The 27,866-nt window shown below is 45.1% G+C and overlaps 1 protein-coding gene across 1 annotated transcript; it reads left to right on the forward strand.

Moving 5' to 3' along the window:
• The first annotated feature begins 193 nt into the window (after positions 1–193).
• On the forward strand, positions 194–27,866 carry timm50 (translocase of inner mitochondrial membrane 50 homolog (S. cerevisiae)). Its single transcript, XM_070906123.1, has 11 exons — positions 194–406; positions 1,998–2,154; positions 4,654–4,685; positions 9,820–9,841; positions 17,641–17,699; positions 18,685–18,804; positions 20,974–21,078; positions 21,514–21,612; positions 25,986–26,142; positions 26,494–26,600; positions 26,678–27,866. Exons 1-11 carry the CDS (start codon positions 194–196, stop codon positions 26,774–26,776), a joined length of 1,170 nt encoding a protein of 389 aa, XP_070762224.1. The 3' UTR covers positions 26,777–27,866.

The raw sequence follows: 27,866 nt of genomic DNA on the forward strand, positions 1-27,866 counted from the left end.
GTTGCAATCGAAGGTCAGACTCACTCTTGCTTCTGATTGGACGGGACGCTCTAGTGCCCGCCCTCCTTCCGCTCCACGTGTCCTCTCGCTGTTCTGAGCGCGCCTCCTCCCTGCCACTCAAACCGGCCCGAGCCAATCAGGTGCTTTTGTCCTTTTCACATATGTTCGCCGGCAGCTAGTGCTACTTTCCAACATGTCGGCTACGTCTGTGTTCCCCATGTGTGTTCGAGCGAGCCGGGGCCTCCTGAGGCTAAGGAGCGGGGCGGTGGGTGCCTCTTCCCCGGCTGTGGTGGACATCGTCCGGACTCTCTCTACGGACAAGCCGCCGGCCGGAACGGGCAGTGCGACGGGCGGACTGGCTCAGGCTATCCTCCAGGAGAGACTCCAGCAGCAGCAGCAGAGTCAGGTGAGGCAGCTAGCCTGCTTATGTGCGCTCGTTTTGTATGACTCGTCAGCAGTCAGAAATGTTGGCGGGGAGGGCAAATACACTACGACTCGTGGATTCTGCCGTGAAACCCCGCCCACACGAATTGCCCGTGTAAATTAAATCGGAGCCACTTCTCTGACATTTCCATCCTGAGGTTGTGCTGAAATCTAGCTTACATCTACATATTTAACTGGCAGACTGTATTGATTATCTGTTGTGTCTTGACCTTCAGAAGAGTTAGCTTTGTGCTCCACACTGCGCGTGTCCCGCAGTCTGCTGAATGAATGAACCTGAGATTAGGATGGCTAACAGGTTAGCTTGCCAATGTTAGCATGCGTTTTTACTGGGACTGGTAGGTTGACTGTCTCACCGTGACACCTGTGAGAGACACATTAGTTTAACAGTAATTGTCTGAGCCCAGTCGGTACATTTCCGACAAGACAGTCCATTAATTTGTGCGCGCTGTCTCACTCTGGCTAGCTATGACAGTTAGCACGTAGTTAGCATCAGCTCAGTTCGTTAAAGCCTGCTGTCGAACCGGTTCCTCATCTCTCTGTAACGTTGAGGTTCCTGCGTGTATCAGCTCCTCACACACACTAAACAAACGGAGTCTCGCAAAGCTTCATTTTATCTGAAGGGGCTGTTAACTGCCAAGGTTTGTTTGGTTTGAAGGTCAGAACAGACCCCCGCCCCCTCCCTTCTCCTCCCCGCGTTCAGTTCAACCTTCCCCCGTAACAGACATCCGTAACGCACACCACAGGTGACGGTTGTTGGTGAAACAGTGGATTTTTAAAGAAAATGTCAGTTTTACTTCTCCTATCTTACAGACTGAAGCTGAATGACACTGTAGAAAAACACACACTTCTGTTTCACAATGATAAGAAACATAATGACACCAGGACTTGATGGACTGGCAGACAAACATCAAGTCCATCAGAGTTCACTTAACTATACCGGAGAGTTGTCCACCTTTCCCACCGAGAGGGGTACATGAGGAAAAGCTATTTTTATGTTGTATTATGTTTGTTCTCAAAGAACAGGAAACAGCAATATGAAGGATGGATGTATTGAGGTCAACAGCAGACTGGCTTTAAAAAGGTGTCTTTTAATATTGTGTGTTTTGTATTCACAGTCATTTATATTTATCTTGTGACTTCCTGTATCCACTAGGAGTACCTATTGTATTTTGTACAGTATTATAAAGATGGTAATGTTTTGTATCCTGGTATCTACGGTGATCTATAAGTAATATATCTGATGGATGGACTGTATATAAGGAAACCTGAAACAACCTCAGACACCCTGATGAAGTTGGCTCCTTATCCAAATCGAATTTTAATTGGATCTATATGTTTTTACATTTTATAGACTAAAAGGTTCATTTGTAAATCTTAAAATAACAGAGCGATTCATCTCTAGTGAAACTAATCATTCTTACATACAGCTCTTCAAGCAACGATAAGGTGATGATCTGATTGACTGAACCTAGTACCCCTTAGTTCAGACTGAAGTCCATGATCAGCATTAATGTAATGCACTGTTGTCAAATGTGTATTTTTCTTTTGTCCAGGGCCAGCCTCCTCCTGATGGAGGTGAGGGCGAGAGGGAGGGAGAACAGACGGAGGACAAGAAGCAGAAGGAGAACACCGCCTATGCTAAGAAGATGGTGCTTCGGCTGGCGGGGCTCATGGGAATCGGTGGGGCAGTCGGCATGGTCTACTTATTTGGTAAGTGTTGAAACTCTGCAAAAGGGTGTGTACCAGTTTTAGCCTTAAAACCGGCAGCTACAACTCACCAGGCAGAATTCTCCAAACTGATTGTTTTGCCAGAAAAACAGTAAATAAAAATGTGAAAATATGAAGGTGCACTAATCTCAGGCGAACACATGTTGTCTAGAGATAATGTGCTGTCTTACTCCCAAACATGCTGACACTGAGACCATGAGTTTGTGCAAACAAAGGGGTCACTGCAGGTCAATTAAGGCTCGACCATCACGCTGCCAGTTTATCTGTCTATTCATTGCTGACCTTCGTGGTTGTGACCTTGGAGTGAAGCCACAACTTGTGACTATCACGAAGGAAACTTTATCTGCATAGTCACCACTTCATTTCATCCAGAACAGGTCTTGAAACGGGTTCCAGAGTAAACACTGATGTACACAAACTTAAGTCAGGACAGGTTTTTATGTGTTTTCAGGCTCTGCAGAAGTTCTGAAATTATTTGTCAATGAATTGATCTGGTAACTTCACTTGTAGTGGAGTCCACTCTGTCTATTTATCATGGCTTTTCTTTAATGCGACAGTCGCAGTGTCACAGATTGCATTATTTTCTATATTTGTTGTAAAATTAGTTGATCGACAACAATTTGAATAATCAGTGAGATCTGTGGATCATCCTGTGAGTAACTGGGACCAGTTTAAACGTCAGGATTATCTGCTTTGACCACCATGTTCATATTCTATCCCCCTCTGTTGAATGTGTGAGGTGGAAGTTTCCAAAGCATTATTTTCATGGTTTAATCTGCTGTTGATTTGCTCAATTGATTGAATAATTTTATAGACCAAACAATGAATTGAGCATTAATTATGAAATTCATTGTTACTCAAAATACTAATTAATTGCAGCCCTACTTGCCAGATAAAACAATTTGCATGGCTGAATTGTATTTTGATCAGAAGCCCCCTCCCCACCCTCTCCATCAGTGAGGGAGAGAAGATGTTGTAAACGCTGGGTGTGATTGGTTTATCACCCTCAGCTTCCTGTTTAGAGGGACCGCCCACATATGGGTGGAGCTAGCAGCTGTCAGTCAGAGGTGAGCGGCTTGTCTCCAGTGAAGAGTCAGACTGAGAACCATAAAGAGGCTGAAATCATCAGGTTGTCGTGTAGAAAATACATGTGAGAGTGAAATTCAGGTTTCCAGTGAAGTTTGAAGCCGCCGGTTTAGTTTACAGTCAGCCGATGGTCTGCGAAGAGAAGCACGTTTAGTTTCCAAGTGAACTTCCTGTGAGGCAGAGCAGCCAGTGTCTGAGGTTTTTGCTATCTGAGAGTTTTTACTTTTAAGCAGAGACGACTTGAAGGAATTCTCAGGAAATGTTCTTCAGAAGTTAGAAAGTGATCAGCTTCTCTCAGGAGCTCGGAGGGAGTTGGCGTTCAGCAGCAGCAGTCAGTCGAGGACCGTCGCCACTGCAGGGACTCAGTGGACCAACTGCTTCGTCACGTCGTCGGTGCTTTTATTTTCTGATCTTCAGGCTTTCAGTGACCCTGAGGTTTTCTTTCTTCTTCTGGGATGAAGCCACGTTTGGATTTGCTGTTTCTCTGAGTGGTTTGTGGAGTTGACGGAGGAACAGTTCTACCAGGTATTGATGAAGCACTTGGCACCGTTTCCATCCTGATGAGCTGCCACACAGTCTGCAGACGAGTGGGCGAAGGCCTGATGGATGGAGCAGACAGAAGATGGATATATATCTTTATTTTTCCTCATTTCAGAAACTACTTTGGATGCTTTGGACGAGCGAGACCCCACTTTGTTCTGTTGGAGATTTACATTATTTTTAACTTATACTTTCTCGCACTTTTTCCTCAACTCCTCTGTCATGGAATAATTCTGTTGCACATCTGGAATACTGAATTGGAATAATGCTCTTTACAATGTGGAATTTAATGGCGTCTCTGCCATGTGGATTAGCCCTTTATGATATTCTGGATTAAAACCTGAAAATAATCGGAACACATGCAGGTCTACATCTGTCTGTGTGGTTTCCCTGCAGATAGGTTTGTGAAATGCTTTGTTTTTTTCTGTCGTCACAAGAACTGGGTGACGTGCAGATCTTGTTCGCAGGCGTTTGAATGGAATTTAATCTCTCCTCTCTGACCTCCTTTATGCTGGTTTTTAAAGCTGTGATAAAGTTGCAGAAATACGTATGAAAGGCTGTATCTTGGAAGAGTGACAGCAGGTGTTTTGTACTTTATTGGGGCTGCAACTGACAATTATTTCATTATTGATTTAATTTATTGACTCATTGTTGGAAGCCCAAAGTGACGTCTTCAGTTGACAAACAGTCCAACTGAACAGGGTCAAATTCTGAACACAAGCAGCCAAACAAAAGCTTTGCTTCATAATTGATGACAGCTGTCAGTACTTAGCAGCTTTTGATATGTGGTGCTGTGGAGACATTTGGACTCAAACAGGTGATTAACTGTTGTGTTTCTTTCTTTTTCTTTTTTAGGCACCAATTCAGTGGACGAACAAGGAAACCTGGTACGTTTTTATTGTCACACACACACACACACACACACACACACACACACACACACACACACACGGTTCCTCCAGGTGTGATCCTGCACACATTACCAACAGTACCTGTCAGTGCCTGTTTAAAGACACATTTACCCGTCTGTTCAGGCTCGAGTGGGACGTTCCCGTGTGTGTCGACCAGAGCCGAGCTGACGAGGTGCTTCTGGTCGGCACACTTCAGCAGGCTGCTGTGACTTTCGGCCGCCTTTTTCTTTGCATTGCTTCCTTTTGATGTGCGGTGGTGCTTTGCCCACCTCACAGGTAGGAGATCCTTCCTGTTGTAAAGGACACACGTCACAGGTGGCTGTGACGTGTGTCTGTCTGTCAGAGGTGTGAATGTGGACAGACGGTGGAGGTAGCTGCGAGAGGTGTCGGTATGGGAAAGGAAGGAGCACACTTATGTCACCTTCCCCGTCCTCTTTCGTTCACGGTTAATATACGCAGCAGCACACTCGGCACGTAGCTGAGACGTCGTGTTCGTCTGAGCTGTGACTTTGGGAAAGTCAGGATCATGAAAGAGCCCAATTATCCCACTTCCACGCACTAATGACCATTACTTCCAGTCCTCACGTACCACTGACGGAAGACTACTTCAAGGAACAGTTTACCATCCGAACTGTAACTGTACCATCAAATGAGTTCTCATCTAAAGAAGTTAGACTTAACAGTCACACAATCAATCTAATCACCAACTAGATTCCCTCTAAACTGGATCTGAACTGATACCAGGAGCAAAATACGGAGCCAACAAAGATATCAAAACCTGCAGTTTTGTAGTTAAAAGCCTGCTGGTTGTCTTTGGTATTGCAGTAGTTTGGTTGTGTTTTGGTGTGTGACAGCCAACATGACGTCTTAAACTGAAGTCAAGAACTTAAAGATGTCTACATTTAGATTACAGCTGACTTGAGGTCCCAGGTTTTCTATGGTCTCAGAGACCAGCTCTCTGACAGGATCTGGTGTTGGTGTGGGAAGACAGGCCACTTCAAAGGGCACACTTCTCTCACATTAGGGTCCTTTTGTTGGTACCAAACGTCTCAGGGCGACTTCCTGCTCGGCGCTCTTTGAAGCTGTCGGCCCGAGAAAGAAGAGCTGATTTTTATTTTCTTCACTCGATCTCCTTCGGCAGAAAGATTCCAAAAACTAAGAACAAATACATTATTTTCTTTATGAATAGTCCAACAAGATGAGTATTCTGCTGTCCTTTAGTGTTCTTATCCAGTTTAAAGCCATGTCCTTCAAACTCTTGTGGCCAGCAGGAGAAACCATCATGACATTCATAACCTTGTTTAGGGTTTTTTGCATGATCCTAATTGATATGAACATCAGAAGGTCACTTGATCCAAGTCCAAATTCATAATTTGTATCAGAAGTTGCAGGGTTTGGAGTCAGATTGATCAATAAAATGCAGGTTTAAGATTCACCATAACTGTCCAGCGATCTTCAGCCCTGACTTGTCTGTAGTTTGTCTGTTTTTTTTCCGTCACTTTTTTGGGCCAAATGAAGGCAGCTGTGTTGTGTGCCGAGGTGTGGATGTGGGAAAGATGAGCCGTCTTTTGTCTCCGTTCACTTCCTTACAGCCGGGAGGATGGCGTCCTTCAAAGGGCACACTTATCTCACCTGGACATCCTGTCAGGAGCGTCCAGCTCCCATCAGACGACACACTTCTCACGTCGGCGTGGCGGCCGTCTTGTGCCGCTCGTCAAGAGCCTTCAAAGGTCACACTTATGTCACCTCCTCATCCTCAGTCTCTCGTCTTCACAGTGGACATTTGCTAAACAGGACTGTGACATGTGGCGTGTGCCAGAGCTGTCTGTCCGGGAAATGTAGTTTACTTCAAAGGAGACGCCTCACAGGACGTGTGTGTGTGTGTGTGTGTGTGTGTGTGTGTGTGTGTGTGTGTGTGTGTGTGTGTGTGTGTGTGTGTGTGTGTGTGTGTGTGTGTGTGTGTTGTGTGTGTGTGTTGTGTGTGTGTGTTGTGTGTGTGTGTTGTGTGTGTGTGTTGTGTGTGTGTGTTGTGTGTGTGTTGTGTGTGTGTGTGTGTGTGTGTGTGTGTGTGTGTGTTGTGTGTGTGTGTGTGTGTGTGGTGTGTGTGGTGTGTGGTGTGTGTGTGTGTGGTCCTGGACATGTTGTCCAGCTTCTGCTCTGGTAATAATGTTCCTTCTTATAAACTCTTTGTTTTCCACAGTTAAAATATCTTGTTGGTTACTAAAGTAAGGTGCGCTGCTGGCATCACCTCTCTGCAGTTTACATTAAACTACAGGTGGAACGAGACGTCAGGTCATTGATCAGTTGAGGACTGCATCGGTTAATCAGCTTATTGTTTCCTCCATTCATTGTGTAGTTTATGAAATGTCTGAACGCAGTGAAAATTGTCCAATCTCCAGTTATATTGTCCAACCAACAGTCCAGAGCCCTGATATATTACTACTTACTACCATTAGATAAAAACATTTTCACATTTAAGAGACTGGAAGTTAATTATTCATTTCTGCTGTAACAAATGTCTTTGATAATTGAATGTAATTTATTAAGCACAAATAGAAACCGTTGTCTGTCTGCAGCTTCTCAGGCTTTAACAGCACAAATCTAAATGAGAGGTCAGAGGTCACGGTCACCTGCGTAACAGTAATACTCCATTCAGGCCGACACGGTGATGCGGGCCAAACCTTGTTCTGTTTTTTCCTCGTTTGTGTTGCGTTGCAGTGACGTGACAGCCAATCACGGCTCATCCTGACACAGCTTGCTGATTTTAAATCTGAAGTACGACTCAGCTGCAGTTGAACTCAGACACAGTCTCTGCATGTTGGGACGCTTCTTCCACAAAGACACGTTTCTCTTCTACAACACCATCACTTCACCTTGATAACTGTTTCATGGTGACTGCTCGGCCAGGATCAAACTTTTAAATGCTGAAAGAAATCAGTAAATCAGAGCTTAAACTGTGTTCGTGAGTTCTCTTCTGAACTCTTGGGAGGATGCGGGAACCAGGACTTTCCTTCCCGTTCTCACACATTATAAACCGTCTGGCTGTGTGCTGTCTGTCTAGCCAACAGGCAGACTGAATCACTTCAAAGTGAGGCACACTTCTCCCACCTTCCTACCCCCCCCCCCACCCCCCCATTCAAAGGACACACTTCTCATCATCTTTACATCTTATTGTGTCCATACATTCTTCTGCTGGAAGATTTACAGATACATATTTTTCCCAAAAGCAGTAAGATGGGACATCTTCACTGATGGGATGATATACTGAAGATCAGGAAAAACTTTGGTTTGTGCTATTAACGTGATTTTTTTTTACTATTAATTTGTCTGGAGGCATTAGTAATATGCAGGCGCCAAACATTATATTTATACAACAAATCAGTCGTATATGTATTCGCTCACGTTAAGCTTTCTACAGTTCGACCTCAGCGTCACTGCCTCATGACTCCTGTAGGTGGCGCTCATAAGACTGATGCCGCTTCATAGTAAAGTTCCCTTCACGCTACATTCAGAGGAAGAACTGAGAAAGTGCTGGATTGAATGTGTGATACAGTCCCGGGCTGTGAGTGTATGTATTTTTAGAAATATTTTAATTTCAGGGTATGTTTTTGTTTTTCAGTGGCAGATGTTTGTTGTTTGTCCTGCGGAACATCACACATGGCAGAATCACCTGTGTTGTGCTACAGTGAACTTAATATTGTAATAGTTGTATTTCCTGGTCGGACCGTCTGCTGTGTGGGAACCCGTTCCCCTCCTGCTCCCAGGCCGCAGCCCTGCAGTCGTAGCAAGGTGTCGATGAGCTTTAACGGCCTGTTTCGCACCTCAGCTCACACTGACCCCCAACACGCCCTGACATCAATTCACCCCCGCATGTTAGCATCTGGCTCCCCTCTAATGGCTTATTGTCACCGCTCTGTCAGCTTTCATGAGAGGAGCTTCATGCAGCGCTTTCCCACAGTTCTCCCTCATACACTCTCTGGTACTCGATGAATTTGGTTAAAATGAGTCAAGGTGTCGGGAATCTGTCGGACCTTTTTGCACTTTTCCAGAGGCTTTCATCACAGGCTGATGGTGAACGTCACACGAGCCTAAAGGCTGCAGAATGTGTGTGCGTGCTTCACTCAGACAGCAGGAAGATACTGACTGTTCCTTGTATCCGTATTTGAACTTTGGACGGATTTTGTTGATGTTGATTTGTTGGAAGTTTAGGCGAGTTTGCTGACTAAAAATGAGTAAATGACTGTGTGTTCACCTCTCCCTGTCCAGGAACCCTGCCCTGGACTGGAGATGAAGTCTGTTAGAGCAGGACAGTCTGCTCTCAGTCTGTTGTGTTTCAAAATTTCAACAAGCAAGTAATTCATCAGATTTCAGGACGTTTAGTTGTAGAAATAATGAATCATCATTATGCTGAGTCAGTGCGTGGTCTGCTTCACGGCCACCAGGTGGAGTCCTCCACCAGAGTCCTGACAACCCTGCACTGCTCCATCTCCTCTTCTTCCGTCTTTTCCTTCTCCTGTCTGTTCTTCTGTCCTCCTCCATCTTGTCCATCCATGTCTCTCCTTCTCCCTCTCTGCCTCCTCCTGCTTCTTCTTCCTCCTCCCTCAATGTCTCATAAGGTCTTCCTTATTCTCCAGATACTTTTCATTCTACTTCTCCTCCCTCATATCCTTCTTTTTCTCTAACATGTTTCTCCTCGTCATCATCTCCTTTCTTCCTCCTTTTTCGTCTTCCTTTTTTCAGTTTTTTGTCTCCTTCCGTGCTCCACCAAGCATTGTTGAGTTATTAGGGCTGATTATTTTCATTATATTTATTTATATATTAGTTGTGTAAAGTGTGTTGGTCTGGTGCCCCCAGCTGCTGCCCTCCAGCCTCTCATTGATCTCCATCACAGAGAACCACATGTGTCTGTTTAACCGTCCGTCACAAAGCGATTGATTTGTTGTGTTTTGTCGTCACCACAAACATAAACCCTGAGTCGTCACATCACGCGCACTGATTGGTCCTGATGTGAAGCTGTCAACGCGGAACACTGATGGTTGATTGATGTGATTGATTATTAGCCAGCTGTGAACAGATTTTAATAATTGTTGTCATCTTTCTGCCCTGACAGATTCCAGATGAGTTCGACAGAGGTGAGTGTGAACACACTGATACCACGTGTGTGTGTGTGTGTGTTGTGTGTTGTGTGTGTGTGTGTGTGTGTAACTTCACTGTCTGTTTCTTATATCTGTAATCTTGGTCCTGTTTTTAGTCTGTAACATGTTGTTGACAGGAAACTGTTGGAAAACAGGTTTTCAGTCTCAATAAAGCTTTTTCAGAGTAATTCATGTAATTTAGTTGGATCTGATTTATATTCTGCAGGTGAGCAGAGTAACAAAAGACATCACAGCTTGTTTTTGTACCAACTCGTCTTTTTCATTATGTTTCTCAAAGAAATGTTTCTGTATCGGTGCTAAAACCACAAGATGAGGAACTTATGATCTGCATTTAGTCTGCATCCGCTATTATCTTCTGACATTCAATGAATCGATTAGTGGAGAAAATAACCTGCAGATTAATCGATAATGATATTAACGTTAGTTAAAGATATCACTCTGGGTTGTTATTATTGTTATTATTGAAGTGTGTGTGTGTGTGTTGTATTCATCCTGCCTCGGCCCAGATGAGTCCTCCATCTTCTACTGAACATGTGTGTTTTTATTGACACCCTGGCAGCGACGTGTGTGTGTTTGTGTCAGTGTTTGTTTGAATGATGGATCACTCCACAGAGGCCCGGTGGCACTGCCAACTGCTCTCACTGTGTGTGTGTGTGTGTGTGTGTGTGTGTGTGTGTGTGTGTGTGTGTGTGTGTGTGTGTGTGTGTGTGTGTGTGTGTGTGTGTGTGTGTGTGTGTGTGTGTGTGTGTGTGTGTGTGTACCATCCACCCATATGCCCCTGTCCCATCATTCATCCCCCCAAAACTGCCAATCTGACTGCCCAAAAACACAAAACACACACATGCATTTACATTCTGAGACTTGGCAGCAGACTGAGCTTCAAACCAACAGGACAGGCATCAGAGGTCCCTCATGATGTCAACAAAATAATGTCTCTGAAAAATGCTTCGAAAACTCCTTGAAAAGTCCCATAAAACAACAAAACTGGTCTTGACTGAAACAAGACTAAAATGTCAGCGTTTTCTTTTATTAAGATGAGTGAAAATGGACTAAAATTAAGAAGGTGAAGTTGACTGAATTTGACTTGATTAAGAGATCAGATGATGCAGACTAAAGCAGCGGACGATGGCTAACTAATGCTGCTGGGGTTTCTCATCTTCACATTGATCTGCTCCCTCTAAACGAGTTCTGATCGCCTGCTGCTACTAATAATAATCACTTCATCAATAAGTCTCTTTCCCAGAGGTGCAATCGGTGTCTCCGTCCCCTGAATCCATCCCTCTGCTCATCATAAAATACTCCCCGAGGTCCAGTTTGTCCTCATCTGACGACAGAAATCTCTTCTCCCCTCCCTCTGTCTGTAACTTTATTACTGTCTCTCCTCTCTCTCTCCGTGTCTTTTCATCCCCCTCTCTGTCTCTATCTGACTGTCCATCTGTCTCCATCTCTGTCCTGGTTTCTGGCTCCCTGACGTCCACAGCTCATAAAGTTAATGTGTTGTTTACAGCTGGCAGCTCATTGTTTTCACTAACGCTGATGGTTTTGGACTGAGGCTAAACTAAAATTGGAGGAAAAGTGAATGAAGTCTGGTCAGGACGGACAGACTGGCGAGGAGGGATGCCCTGATGGATGGATGGATGGATGGGTGGGTTGGTGGGTTGGTTGGTTGATGGATTGATTCATGAACAGAAGGAGGGATGTGGGCACAGGTGGGACTGGGCCTCCGGGACACTGAGGTATTGACGAAGGGATTATTGATATCAGCAGGCGATCAGAATTCGCTTAATAGGAGAGTTCTGTCCCGGCAGATCGACCTGATGGACACCTCACAGCTGTCGCTCTCTCACTCTCACTCTCACTCTCACTCACACACTCACACACTCACACACACACACACACACACACACACACACACACACACACACACACACACACACACACACAGTATCGGTGGTTTAAGGCACCAGTATGCTACGCTGGACCTGCTTGTGTCCCCCCCCCCACCACGCCTTTCCGATGTCAGATTGGGGGGCTTTTCAGAACAGCTAGAAACACTTTTTATGCCGTGCTGTCTGATACATCAGAAGTCAAACTACTTATTGAATAGAATATCCTCCCACGCTGGAGACCTCTACCAAGACCTGGTCTTTGTCAAACATGCTTGATATTTATGTTGTCGGTCTGTGGTCAAACGCCAGTCTAAGTCTAGTGATAGTCTTTACTTTGAGAACTGTGTGTGTATCACAGCCTGATGTATCTTATTATTATTATTATTATTATTAAACACATCAGTGAGCATCACTGTGTCACTGGGTGACATGTTCCTTCATCACCATGAACACACACACACTGTAGTTTATCTTGACTCAGTCCCACACACACCGTCCTGCTGCCACAAATACACACTAGAGCACCACATGTGGATTCATCCGCCGCTGAAAATAGTCCCCAACAAATGCACTATCACCCCTGGTTTTGTAATGTTTGCTATAGACTAGTGTCCAGGTGTTTTTGTGAATTAGTGAGCCTTTTTAAACACGAAACTATGTATTTGTGAGGTGTTTTTAAAGACTTACATCTTCAGTATGAACCAATGGGCTGTGAGCCACAGACAGGAAGTGAGACAGGACTGAGAGACGGACTGACATGTTGTTGGTTTTGGTCTTTTCTAGAGCTGGTACAATTGGTCGCTAAATATATTTGTTGATCGGCAGTTAATAACGTTGTGCGACAAATGTTGTCAGGCTGGAATTGAACCCACAACTTTATATTTACATGGTCTGTTCATCATGTTGGTTTTCATTCTGATTAAACGAAGCTTGTTAGAAGCGGCGGTCACATGGTCATTACATCATCATATGATTATTACATCATCGCATATTGATTTTACTGAAAGGTGATAAATTGTATTGAATTATTACCCGCTCACTTATACACCGTTCAGTGCCCCTCTGCACATTTCCAGCCTCTCTTCCTCTTCATCCCTCCTTTCCATCCTTGTCTTCTTCCTCTCTCATCCTCTTTCTCCAGTATCTTCTCCTCCATCCCACCCTCCCCCTCTGCCATCCCCTGCTCTCCTCCTCCTCCTCCTCCTCCTCCTCCTCCTCCTCCTGGACGTATAAATGGGTCTTATGGGACGTGTTTGGCTACAGACTCTGTTTGCGTGCCAAGCGGCGACATTCATGTGCGTGATGCATATGACTGTCAGATACCATAGCAACCACTAATTTTGACACCTCCTGCACACGCGCACACACACACACACACACACACACACACACACAGCAGTCCCTTTGGATTTGATGGCATAATGACCCTTGATCCTCACAGGCCAACAGTTATCTCTCTCTCTGTGTGTGTGTGTGTGTGTGTGTGTGTGTGTGTGTGTGTGTGTGTGTGTGTGTGTGTGTGTGTGTGTGTGTGTGTGTGTGTGTGTGTGTGTGTGTGTGTGTGTGTGTGTGTTCCCTGCGATGGCGTCTTTCACATGAAACAGCCTCGTATTAACAGTTTTGCACAAAACAATCATCAGAGAGGGATAGACACTGAACACAAATAAAACATGTGGCTTAAACAGCCGGGCTTTAAAACGGTGAGCTGAACTGATCCGGAACCAAACTGAGCACAAGAAGAGCTTCTTACAAACATCACCTGTAAAGACTCAACCCCACTGACTTCAAGTGTCTTTGCATGTGTTGATGATTAAAATGTCATATTTAAATTCCCTAACTGATCTAGAGACAGCGATATCAGACACATCAACCAGCTCTGTGACCTGGAACATGAGTGTGTGTTCACGCTGCTCTAACATGAACACACACACACACACACACACACACACACACACACACACACACACACACACACACACACACACACACACACACACAGCGGAGGCCGGGCCACGCTGCCGTTTGTCACCCGGAGAGAAAACAAACGATTGACGGAGGAGGAGGAGGGGGGGGGGGTGTTGTTGTGAAGCAGATGCTGAGCCTGACCACAGCTTTTGTTTGGGAGGGAGGCCCCTCCATCCGTCTCTCCACACCTCCATCTTCACCTCCTTCACTACTTTCATCCCTCCTTCTTTCCCTTTCCTCTCATTCTCTCCCCTCCTCCCTCCTTTCATTTAATAGTTTCCTGTTATTGCTTTTCTTTTTCCGATGTTCGGTTTTCTCCTTCCTCTCCTCCCTCATCTGCTTGTCTCCATCCTTCTCTTTTCACATTTCATTTCTTTTTTCCCTCCTGTCCTTCTATCTTTCCTTTTCTTCCTCTTCACTTTTTATTCTTTCATGCTTTCTCCTTCCTCCTCTTGTTGTCTTTCATCCATCCCTTTATTCTGCATTCTCTACTCTTATCCTGTTTTCTCTTCTTTACTCCCTCTTTCCTCCCCTCTCCCTGCACCTCCTCCCCTCTTCACTGCATTCCTAACCATCTCTTTCTGTTTATCCTTCCACCTCTCTCTTCTTTCCTCTCATTATTTTGCTCAACCCCTCCCTCCTTCATCCTTTCTGTCTCCCTCCTTAACTGGCTGTTGTCAACTTGTCGCCCCCCCCCCCCCCCCCCCCCCCCCCCGCCTTTACAGCTTATTACTGCTTTAAAAGGGAATCATTTCCCACCATGACGCGGTGACAGGAACCACAATTTAAAGTAGATTTCTTCACTTTCAAAACATGAGGAGCTTCTTCCAAAAAGCTAAATCACATTAAAGGAGTTATTTTATTTCGAGATAAAGTGTAATTTCTTTTTCCTTTTCGTTCGTGAAGCCACTTTCCCGTGACCAACTTGGCCTAATTCAGCCATTGTTGGGCTGATGTCATATCTGCCTCTGCCGTACATCGCAGCCTCGTCTGTACACTCAGAGTAGTATCACCTCAGCCAGGATAAATTTAGCTTGATTGACCTCAGCATCACCCTGGCAGATAAGTTTCAGGGCAGGAGGGAAGTTGTTTGGCCCAGATCGGCCCACCCAGGCCGGCTTCGAGGAAAACACAAACAGCCCTGAACCCACAGCTTGACGGAAAGCGAGGCCTCTCGCACAAAGAGCCGACATTGACTATGAAAGGAAGACCGTTAGAGAGGGAGAGAAGATGAAAGGAGGGAAACAAGAGAGGAGAAGAAAGAGGAGAAGGTGGCCTCTCCTCCTCACTCCCTGAATACCATCAGGATGAAACACACAGGCAGCGAATCCAGATAAACAAGAATCTCCATCATTTTACATCCAAACAAACGCTGCAGTGGAAACTGAAAGTTAGACCTCGAAGAAACTCTGAGTCTCCACGTGAACTTATGACGCTGATAACGGTTTAGGTTATTTAGCCTGAACTCCACACACCAGACCACATGTAGCCTCCAGCACCCTCTAGATGACAGGACAGCCAAAGCAGCCGTCCCTGACATGTTTTCAGAATCTGCATGGAGCCCCGTCACTCCCCTGCTGTGAGGGGGTCAAGGCCCCAGTTTCATTGAACTCCTGACCCACCTCGGACTTCTTTATTGTAACGGAGCAGGTTTGATGTTTGCATGTGTTGTCTCGAGTGGTGGAATATTCAACAAAGCTTTCAAGACTCGGTTGAAGTTGACAGGATTGCACATATTCCTCCTCCTCCTCTTCATCCTTTTCCTGTCATCCTCTGTTCATCAGCCACCCTGAGACCCCACTTCCACTCCTCCGTCCTCCCCCATCACCACCACCTCTCCTCCGCCCCCACTCCCAGTCAATTAACATAATAAAAGCCTGCCTTAATCTTTCCTCCCCACGCACACACACATCACACATACTGACGAGGCTGACATCATAGGAATACATTGCATACCACACACACACACACACACACACACACACACACACACACACACACACACACACACACACGCGCTCAGTTTGCCTATTATAGGGTGTGTTTGGTTGGTTTCCCAGGGGAGAGGTTACGCCACAGCCACGCTTACACTCCCACACTGCCTGTGTGTATATGTGTGTGTGTTGGGGAAGAGGATGTTTAACCTGCTCCCTGTACAGAGTGTATATATCACCCCACTGTTTAGTCCTGGTATGTTTTTACTGGTCGATTATGTCCTGTAAGTAGCCTACCACCCCCCCACGGTTGGAGACGCTGTCAGTGATTTCGTGTCCAAACAGGTCTGAAGGAGCCAAAGTATCGTCACACCGCTGATGTTTTGTTTACTTATTTTCCCACAGTTTCTTCTTCAGCGTTCGTCCCTGAAGTCTGTCCAAAACAAAAGCATGTGGACTCTTAAGCTACTCAACCATCTCTGCCGTGTCTGTCTTAGGATGTGGGTTGTCAGCTTCTAAAGGATTACTGATTGGTTAGAAATTGCTTCATTACTGCTGTTATTATGTTGGCAAGAACAAAGTACGTTATCACCAGTATAAGAAGTTTAGACTTCTTAAAGCTGTACCCCGTGACGACCTGCTGGGGGCCTCGTCTTCTACGTGAGCACACATTTAGAGTAGACCTGTATCTACTCTGCCTTTTACATTTTCTAACAGGGCTTGAGCCCTTTTTATTTTGCTCACTCACGTCTTTGACCTGTAATATTTTTCTGCTCTTCTGTACATTCGTCTTCTCTAACTTCTGCTCCACCCCGGATCTTTGTTTACCTCCCCCACCTGATAACGCACACCTACACACATGCATGCACGCACACCCACACGTGTGAAAGCGCCAGCGTGTCGTCACAGCAGGACTGTGGCAGATGGCTTCTGCTTCCTGCTTCAGCACGCTGCTATGAACTCTGGGGTATTGAGTCCCCTGGGACCAGAGCGTGCTGGCTTCAGTGTGTGTTTAGAGAGAGAGATGGACGGCTAGAGAGGCACGCGTGTGTGTGTATCTTGCTATTGTGTTCCTATTTGCAGTAATGAGCCCGTGGCCCCATGGGAAACAAAGTCTTTATTATTATTAGTCATTAGCGCGTTGACAGCTGGAGGTGTTATTAGCAGGACTCGGTTAGCTGGCTTATCAGTACCAACCATCAGCAGTTTCTGCCTCATTGATCAGTCCTCTGATCGTCTCATTGATCAGCCCTCTGACCAATCGGATCTCGTCCAGCTTTGCTCTGAGGTCAAAGTACTTATTGTAGAGCTCCTTAGGTCACTGCTGCTGATATTAGAACAGTTTCATAGTCTGTGTTGAGACATTTCAGGACATCTCAGAGGAAGATGTCAAAGAAATCAAATTATATTCGCTGCTTGTCCAAGAGGCCTGAAACAACGTCTTGAACTGGATCTAAAACTCCATCCATTTCAATAGCACGTCTTCATTGGACGGTTTTGATATCCGTGTTTGCTGTTTTCCACCCTGACAAGAAGAGGACTCTGGAGGAAGACGCTGAATACTGAGTCGTCAGTATCGTGGTCATTAATCAGCTGTCAGAAACCTGCGCTTCCTCCTGCAGCTTGGCTTGGCTGTTTGTCCAGACACGCTCATCGAGCTGCTCAGATGTTATCAGCTGTTCGTGCTGGTGGCTCCTGAGGGAGTTGTAGTTTTTAAGGACCCATTAAGATGGTAACACCTCTGTCTGTATTGAAGGGGATCTAACCAATTCACAGATGTCTTGACTCATCATCGTTTATAGTTTCCTTCTCTTTGTTCAAACAGTTCAAACCTGAAAATGCAGAAGTATTATTTATGTTCATGTTTATGTATGTTTCTCTCTCAGGCTTTAACACTTTGTTTGTCCTCAGTCATTCATGTGTATTAATGTGAATCATGTATATTCCAGACCCTGAAATGTTGTGTTGTTTCCATTCTTTCTTTCAGACCCTCCAGTTGTCCAACAGCTGAAAAGAACCTTCAAATACTTCAAGGACTACAGACAGGTGAGTTAGCTGCTGAGCAGTGATGCATTCATGCACTGTTCGGTCATCACATCCAACCAGGAGGATAAAATCAGGCTGAAATAATGAAACATGACAGGACTGAAGCTGCTTCGGAAGACGTGTCTTCAGGTTTGATTTATCCTGGAAATTTGGGACATGTAGTTGAATGTGATGTCTTTTAAAGGCTGATATCAATATTGTTTTAAATTTGAATGTTTAAAACAGAATAAATACTATTTTCTTCACCAGAAATGACAAAATATAATAAAAAAGCTGAATGATTTGAACTGAAAACAAACTTTAAAATGAATAGGATTTTATTTTCTTTACATCATTATTAATATTCCACCTGTGAGCCAGTTATGATGTCGGCCAGGTTTGCTGTTTAAAGTCCACATCGTCAGAGTGTTCCTTTCTTTCACTCTTTTCTTACAGCTGATTCAGGAAAAACGAATGCATCACTTTAATCTCTGCTTTAGCTGATTTACCAGAAGTGTTAGTGATGGTTTGAATGAGGCTTTACTGTGGAAACCACACTGTTGCTGTAGCAGACACTGAATGGGAAAATGTAGTTTTCTGAATAACCGGGACCTCCTGCGAAGTGCTCACCACACACAGGGTGCAGGATTCAGATTTTAGTTTTGGGTTGTTCCATGCATGCATATCCTGTATACAAACAATAACCTCAGTGTCTGTACTGTTAATGTGGGCATACCCCATCTTCCTGTTTGGACTTTTCAGAGTGGTAAAAAAATTCTGGCTCCTGTAAACACAAAATAACACCTACTGTCTCTTAGAGGGAATATTCAGTCCTAGATATGAGAGGTATGTTGCTGTAGGTTTTCCCTTTTGATGCCGGAGCTTCCTGTGTTTTGTTCAGACTTCATCTGACTCTGGGGGGTGTTGTGAACTGTGTTCATGGTACAGTGTGACCCGTTGTCTGTTTGTCTGCGTGTTGGTCCCTTGTTGATGATGTCACGGTCAGATGATCATCGAGCCGACGAGCCCGAAGCTGCTGCCCGACCCCCTGAAGGAGCCATACTACCAGCCTCCCTACACTCTGGTGCTGGAGCTCACCGACGTCCTGCTGCACCCGGAGTGGTCGGTACGTCTCCGCACACTCACGATGCTGTCATATGGAAAATCTTCTAATGTGGCTTTTCCACGTTCAAAATCCAGAAGATCCAGATATTTCCACCTTCACTGAAAAGTCCATTCCCAGTGTTTGTGACCTGAAGGCTTCGAGTTTCAAATCCCACTCATGCTGGACCGTTATTGGCTCCAAACTAGCTGTGATGTCATCAATCCGTCCAGGTGTTTGAGATTTGAGGTGACTTCAGCAGACAAATGTGAAAACAAACTGTGCATATACGTCATTCTGCAGAAGTTATATAAGAAATAAAAGAAATCAATAAAGTGAATTAGAAATAAGTTCATTCATTTCATCCTACTTCAAAAGTAAGCTGATTCCAAAGGTGGAGTCAGACGAAGGCTGTTTCATCCAGTCTCACTTTTGACAATCACTGCTCTACTCCCACCACCTCTCCTCTTCCTCTCCTCTTCCTCTGCTCCTCCTGTATGCTGGAGGTGAAGTAGATGTGAAGTAGTTCCTGATGTGTATGAATGAATTGTTCAAATGCACATTTTCAGACACTTTCTCCTGGAAGACGTGACAGAAGAGTGAAAAGAGAATAAATTCTGACATTGGGAATTAGGGTCCCTCCCCAGTCAAGACATATAGAGTTAATGAGCTAAACTTCATATATAGAATATTTGTAGTAACACACTGACGTCACAGAACAGAAGCAGAAGAGGAAACAGTTAAAGACGTGAAGGACGAGAGTCAATGGTTTAATGGGACAGGTGGAGGATATGGAGTGTGTGTCGTAGGTGTGTCCCACCACCTGTCGACTCGTCACACACACACACACACACACACTCACTCTCTGTCCACCTACCTGACAGGTGTGCAGCAGCCGTAACTCAACACCTGCCGCCTGTTGAAACAGACAAACACACACACAGAAGAGGCTTCACCTGCCCCCACCACTTGAACCTTTCTTTCTGTCTCACACACACACACACACACACACACACACACACACACACACACTCGTATCCAACATTGTTATCTATTTCACAACTTGTACAAACAAGTTTCCAACTTTCTTCCCTCTTTCTTACAGCCCTGCATACACAAACACACACTTTGTGTCCTCTTTTCACCCTGAAACCACACACGCGCGCACACACACACACACGCACACACACACACACACACACACACACACACACACACACACACAGTAACTGCTTTAACTGTCACCAATATTTTATAGCTGTAATCACAGCTGCAGATGATCAGCCAGTCTGAGCAAAAACGAAAGAAAACTCTTCACTCTGGTCACTATACACACACACACACACACACACACACACACACACACACACACACACACACACACACACACACACACACACACAGCCCTCCAGTTGTTGAAGTGTGTTAAACTCAGCAGCAGCAGCTCCCGACCTCTGAGCGTTCACAAACACTGCGGTTCTTTTCAGCCGTTCTTTTTATCGTTGTGCTGTGACGTCAGCGTCTGCCCTACATCCCCTCCCCTTTATGTGAACAGTGAGAAGCAGCCAGTCACAGTGTTGCATGAGTTGCATTCAAGGCAACTTTATTTCCATACAGAGGTTAAATTCACTGACAAAGCAGAGGGACAGATCACTGACCTTGGGTCTGGCAGTACGAGTCATTGAGCGCTGTCCACACGTGAAATGAAGTTATATGATAAGTCTAAGTTTCATTCTGATCCAAATCTTACTCTATCATTATCCCAGTGATAATTTCAGAGGTAACCCTTGTAACGCCCGCCCCCTAAAGAAAACAATAAAATATGATGAAAAGAAACTGAGCTGTAAGATCCAGCTCCCGTCAAAGAGCCGTGGTTCCCGTCACTGCTGAGCGTCTGACGTGACTTGACAAAATGTTTTCTCTCATTACTACAGTGACCTGCCACTGCTATAATATGGTATAATATAACTCATCATTAGTAAGATTCTCCATCAGCCAGCAGTAAGTTTTTTATTATTTAACTATAAAATCACATCATCTCTGTTTCAGTCTCAGCTTAAAGAGAGAGAGTCGCACTGAGACTCAAGTCGTACCTCAGACGGACCCTAACCCTAACCCTGGATATATCAGTCAGGCTTAACTGTAAACTGGTGTCACGCTGTTTCACTCCGTCTTTCCTGTTTGTGTTTCCAGTTGTCGACAGGTTGGCGGTTTAAGAAACGTCCGGGCATCGACTACCTGTTCCAGCAGCTGGCACCGCTCTACGAGATCGTCATCTTCACTGCAGAGACTGGCATGGTGAGGCACGCACACACACACACACACACACACGCACACACACACACACACACACACACACACACACACACACCTGTGGATAGATTGGCTGTGTTTCTCTCTAAATTCGCCCTCAGAGGTTTCACTGTCATGCTGATGTGAGCTGATCTGTTGTTTACTGCCCGAGGAAACGTGCAGCTTAAGAGTCACGTTAATAACACATCAACAGTTTAAATTAGCGCCAGGCTGCAGAGAGTTCGCTTTGTTTTTAGCTGCATTTAGAAAAGTTTCCAGAAGAAATGAAACTGTGCAGAACCAGTGTTTTATTTAACATTAACAAGGTAATGTTCAATCGTACAGTTTAAATGGCTGAAGATGATGATTATTTTGTCTTTCTTGTGTGTGTCTGTGTGTGTCTGTGTGTGTCTCCGTGTGTCTCCGTGTGTGTGTGTCCAGACGGCGTATCCTCTGATTGACAGCATCGACCCTCAGGGTTTCGTCATGTATCGTCTCTTCAGAGATGCAACACACTACATGGAGGGGCATCATGTTAAGGTACTGTGTGTGTGTGTGTGTGTGTGAGAGTGTGTGAGAGTGTGTGCGCGACAGGTGAGTAGTGTCAGGTGAACACAATCAATCAAACACAGTCACAGAGAGACGACACACAATGAGAAAAGAATCAGCATCACATGTCAAAAGAAACATGAATAATGTTTAAATGAGAAAAGACTTTAAAGAATATAAATGTATTTAAAGAAAAATATAAACCAGATATTAATATACATTGAAGAAGTTTAGATGAAAAAAATAAAAATAGTAATTTATATATTTTCTTGTTGATATTTATATTTGCTTCTGGGTGGACATGGTAGATTTTGTGTGAGCTGATCGTCGTATATAAAGTTGCATTAAAACTTCAGAAGCTCAACATGATCTCAACTCTCCTCTGATGGGTTTGTTTCTAAAACTTCTAAACTACTGGAAGGTGTTTTCTGACTCTTCAGGACGTGCAGAGCTCTCGGCCGTTTCCAGAGTTGATGTTTTGTGTAGAAACTTGATAAACCACCTGTACAGTTACACTAACAGGCTGCACGGCGCTGCGTTACCCCCCGTGTCTGCTCTCCATAGCTGCCTTCTGCTGCTGCCATTGATTTCTCCTCCTCGCCACAATAGACTTCCCCCCTCCCCTCCTCCCCTCTGTCTCCCTCTCAGGCCTCATTAACCTTCTGCCTCCTTCCCTCTCTCCCCTCTTCCTCTTATCTCACCTCCCTTTCACCCTCCTTCACCCCTGCCTTCCTTCCTTTCCTTCTCTCCTTTGCTCTATTTCTTTTACTCCCTCCGTCATGTTTCTCTTTACCACCCCCACCCCCCCGCTTCCTTCTGTCCTCCTCCAACTGTCATCTCTGTTTTATTGACGAACAGTCTGGAGGTTGTAAGGAGCTGGTTAACCTACTTCCCAGAAAGAAGACACACTTATCATCTCATCTCCATAAAGCCAAGACAGACCTGAATGCAACAGATGCTAAGAGAGAGTTATTCATGCTCCATATGCTGAGGGAGAGTTACAAATGCTGCATATGTCCAGAGAAAGTTTGTACATGAAATTAAAAACGTTTTATTGTGTCCATCGATGTGCATTTTCTGCCATCTGTGGTTATACTATAATCCAAAGTGGAGTAAAAAGAGAGGGTTTGTCCTGAGGATGGAGCCAGTCTGTTCTGTGTGCACATGTTGGTGTGTTTATGTCGGCTGATGAGAAACCAGCAGAACAGAAATGCCAAAGACGTGTTTGAGGTTATTTAGGAATGCTGGGGCTCAGCGTTGGACACACATCAGTTAGCGGCCGCAGACACCGACACTATTAAAATATGATTATCATTAGCTCCTGTAACACTGGCAGACTCACGATGGACAGAGACACACATTCTTCTTCTACGTCTTTTTTGTTGTGCCATTTGTTATGCTAGTAGCGGCTAACGTAGCCTGGAGCCTCCAGCCTGCGGCAGAGATGAGCAGCAGCTACAGATCTCTGGTCAGCTCACTTCTTTACGACTCCACAGCAACAGGTTGTTTTCAGTTTCTAAGTTGTCGTCTTCTGTAAAGAAAATGTTATTTTGGCAAACCAGAAATGGTGACGTGAGACCCGAACTGAGTCCATCAAGAGCCCATGTTTAATGAGGGCGAGAGTCTGGGTGCATTTTGGGTTTAATACCTTTTTTAATAAGTAACACAGCGAGACAAACGTGAAGGATTTCGTGAGTGGAGACTAGTTATCTCAACTGTCAGTGATGCTTCATGTTGTGATTCACACAGTAAGGGTCTGAAAAAAGTCCCTCAATGTCTCTTAATTCAATCACAAAGCGATTCTGAATCAAATTGTGAGATACCCAAAGACTTCCACCCCTTTGCAACTCTTGTGATTTAGGTAAATCCAGCACCCTAGAGGCCTGAGACTCTTCATATTCCTCTGGTGCCTACCTCAGGACAAACCCACGAGTGGAAATCATCTGTGACAAATTCTCAATGAAGACAAACGTAGTTTTAATTCTAAGCATGTGCTCTGACGGGCTGTAATAACCGTGAACAGCTAAACAAGCTTCTTTAGTTTAATAGCATTAATTCTGAGCTGACCTTCCTCACCCTCTGATAAACCTGACCAACATGCAGCTATTGTCTGCTGCCCTGCATCTGAGCGTCGGCTGCAGGCCTGAAATGGATCAGATGTCTTATTGTTTGTTGGCTGTTGCCGGGATAAGAAACACAACAGTTGGATTAACTGTCTTCCGTCAAACTTTGTTGTTTTTATTCCGGCCTGCTGGACACAAAGTGCTTTCTGTGTTTCTCATCGTCCCGTCGTCACCCTGGTGTTTAGTTTATAAGTCAGGAGACGATGACTTAAAGACACCCTTTATAATGATTTATTTATTCATTTATTAATGGTACCCCCGACCCCCACCCCTACACACACAACACATCAAAATGACACCATGGAATTTATTTTCCTAACAAAACAAATAAATGTGAAATATTAGACGTATATGAACATAAACACTAAGTAAAATAACAGAGTCCTGTACTTAATCAATCAGAGAAAAGTCAGCAGTCAGTTTTAGGCCCTGCTGATGATCAGCAGATACATTCTATTCATTCTTTATTTTTAGTTCAATGTTTAACTTCACAAATTAGTTAAAAGTTTTGTTTTTGTTTTTTTGTCTTGTATTTTACATTTTCGAGGAGAAGTGGCTGCTTTCATGCTGCTGAAACATTTCTTCCCTTTTGTTGATATGATGTATAAATAAATAAATAAATGTGGTATCAAATTAGATTTGTTCATGTGTTGAGCTGCAGTGGTTTCCTCTGCTGGTCGGTCGTTGTTCCTCTCAGCGGTCGATGTTCCTCATGTTCCTCTCAGTGGTAGATGTTCCTCTCATGTTCCTCTCAGTGGTAGATGTTCCTCTCATGTTCCTCTCAGCGGTAGATGTTCCTCATGTTCCTCTCAGTGGTAGATGTTCCTCTCATGTTCCTCTCAGTGGTCGATGTTCCTCATGTTCCTCTCAGCGGTCGATGTTCCTCTCATGTTCCTCTCAGCTGTAGATGTTCCTCATGTTCCTCTCAGTGGTAGATGTTCCTCTCATGTTCCTCTCAGCGGTAGATGTTCCTCTCATGTTCCTCTCAGCGGTAGATGTTCCTCTCATGTTCCTCTCAGCGGTAGATGTTCCTCTCATGTTCCTCTCAGCGGTAGATGTTCCTCATGTTCCTCTCAGTGGTAGATGTTCCTCTCATGTTCCTCTCAGCGGTCGATGTTCCTCTCATGTTCCTCTCAGCGGTAGATGTTCCTCATGTTCCTCTCAGCTGTAGATGTTCCTCATGTTCCTCTCAGCGGTAGATGTTCCTCATGTTCCTCTCAGCGGTAGATGTTCCTCATGTTCCTCTCAGCGGTAGATGTTCCTCATGTTCCTCTCAGCGGTAGATGTTTCTCATGTTCCTCTCAGCGGTAGATGTTCCTCATGTTCCTCTCAGCGGTAGATGTTTCTCATGTTCCTCTCAGCGGTAGATGTTCCTCATGTTCCTCTCAGCGGTAGATGCTGATCAGTTTGAATCAACATGTTTGTGAAGAAATCTTGAAACAAAATTCAACATGAGAGGCAGAAGCTCTGAAAATGATTTGATGATTTATCATAATGTGTTTTTTCTGTCCTGTTTAACCCCGCCCCCCCAAACTCAGGTTGACTTCATGACCTCACTGGTCTGAACCATTGAAGTGAAAACGGGGGTGAATGCACTTAAATATCATTATTGTACAACTGAGTGTGCAGACACTCAAGCTTAGGTTATAGATGTACCCAACACACACACACACACACTCTGACAGATGCCTTTTATTCATTGGTTGTGTGGAGGATGGACGAATGTGTCCGCTGGGGTTTAAACACACACACACACACACACACACACTCTTACACACACACACGCCGCCTCTGCAGCAGTTTTTGGGGGGCGGGGCACCAGATGAGCCTGGTGATAGAGACAACTAGCAGCGTCCCTCTCCATCTGTCACACACACACACACACACCAGTAGTCACCAGCTGGAGCTACCAGAGAAAGTGTGTGTGTGTGCTTTGTGGGTTTTAATTTGAATATTAAGGATAATCAAGATAATAAAGTTGCTTAATTCATTCGTCCCTAAAAAGGTCAACAGGGTCCCTCAGCTTATGTTGTGGGGGGGGGGGGGGTCGACAGGGGACGATTGAAACAACACCTAACTAACCCAAAGTGTCTTTTTTTTTTCTTTCAGAGGTCATAGGTCACATTAATCTGTACAGAATATAAATATATCCATAACACTTTAATCTGCGTCAGGGTTTTAGGTCTGAGTCCATGGTGGACTGTATCGACTGACCCGTCTCTCCGTCTTCTGTCTGTTCAGGACGTGTCGTGTCTGAACCGGGACACCAGTAAGGTGATCGTGGTGGACTGTAAGCGGGAGGCGTTCAGCCTGCAGCCCTTCAACGGGATGGCTCTGAAGAAATGGGACGGGAACTCGGAGGACCGGACGCTCTACGACCTCGCCAACTTCCTCAAGAGTAAGACACCAAACGAGGCGTTCAGGGGTCCATCCTCTCCATCGGCTCTTTGTTTTCAGTAGTTTTTGTTTATTGTTTGTTGCTTTTTGCCGTCTTTCTGTGCGTGTGAAGTACAGATCCTGAGTCTGGACCAGGTCTAAAGCTCACAAATGAACATCCTGTTTGTTTAATATTTTGTAGTTTTAGGAGTTAAGTGCTACATGTTTCTTGAATAGTTTTTTGTGCAGATGAAACAAACGAGACGTGTTATTTATTTTGGTACACAGACACAAACATTTGTGAATGAGGCCCCTTGAGTTTTCCTGTAATGAAGCATGTAAATCATTTGGTTCACCTCCTGCTCTCCGTCAGCCATCGCTCTGAGTGGAGTGGACGACGTACGTTCGGTGTTGGAGAACTACGCTCTGGAGGACGACCCCATCGACGCCTTCAAACGCAGACAGGCTCAGCTGGCGCAGGTAGGAGGAGAAATCAAACGCACCCTGGTTTTGTTAGTCTGGATGTCCTTCGACTGATTTGTCCGTCTGTCTGTCAGGAGGAGGAGCAGCGTCTGGCCGAGCTCTCCCAGCAGAAGAAACAGGGACTCTCTCTCGGCTCCATCGCCTCGCGGTTCTGGCGCTCCAAACAGCAGTGAGCCCCGCCCCCTCTCATACTTCCACCAATCGCAGCTTGGCTGTCCATCTGAGTCAAGGTGAGGGGCCAGAGGAGAGAGGGGGAGGGGGGGAGACCTGCATACTGTAGCTGAGCGGTCGCTGCCGCCACAAGCATCCAATCATGTCTCAGTGGGCGGGTCTGCGGTGCTGGAACACTGGCCAGCTTCTGAACCAATGAGAGAGGCACTTCCTGTTTGTTTGGAGGCGGGGCCTTGGCTGCCCCCTCCCTGGGTCATCTTGGTGTCACCTGAAGCGTATGAAGCTGCTGATTGGTTTAAAAAAAGAGAGGATCCAGGTCAGGTTAAACTCTTGTTGTTGGTGGTTGGAGGCTGATCTGAGATCTGCGCTGCTATCGCCACTCCGGCTCTGGTCTGCTCCGCCGCTCACAGGATCTGACCTGAGATCAGCAGTGCTCTGTCCTGTACCACACCTTCAGAATGTGTACTTTATTTTATTTTCTGTTCCTCTGTGTGTCTCAGACTGCGCTGACGATGGTAAAATAATGAATATTGTTTATGAAAAATAAAAATAAACAATAAAATGTTTTCTTAAGAGTTTATTCAATGTGTCCGAGTGTCCGGCGGTGGTGGCGTGGACGGACACTCGTCTTGGCTTGTGGCCACAATGAAGACTGGCAGCTGAGCCGGCAGTGGGGAGAGGAAATGAAGAGTTCAAGCTCCGGTCTGATTTCTAGCTTCCTGCTAATCTCTCTCATAAACACATGAAGTCTGCTGTCGGACTTCCTGTCTGTGGCTCTCAGCTCACAGCCCATTGGTTCCCACCTGAAGACGTCCATCTTTAAAGACACCTCACACATACACTATTTATTAATCATACATGCACTGTTTTTATTCTTTTTGTGAGATTTTAAACCCAGCTTAATCCTCCGAACTCTCATCCAGCCCTCTCCCTCCTCGGAGAGAACAACCACCCAGAAAGACTCAAGAGAGGAAGTTTGGTTACCATGACGATGGTTGTCGAGGCTCAGCTGCCGTTCTTCTTCATGTGCTTGTTGAAGATTCTGTGACTCACGGTGGTGTGAACTCACCATCACCATCCTCAATAAAGGAA

The sequence above is a fragment of the Enoplosus armatus genome, chromosome 5 (genome assembly GCF_043641665.1).
Source record: "Enoplosus armatus isolate fEnoArm2 chromosome 5, fEnoArm2.hap1, whole genome shotgun sequence".
NCBI classification, from domain to species: domain Eukaryota; kingdom Metazoa; phylum Chordata; class Actinopteri; order Centrarchiformes; family Enoplosidae; genus Enoplosus; species Enoplosus armatus.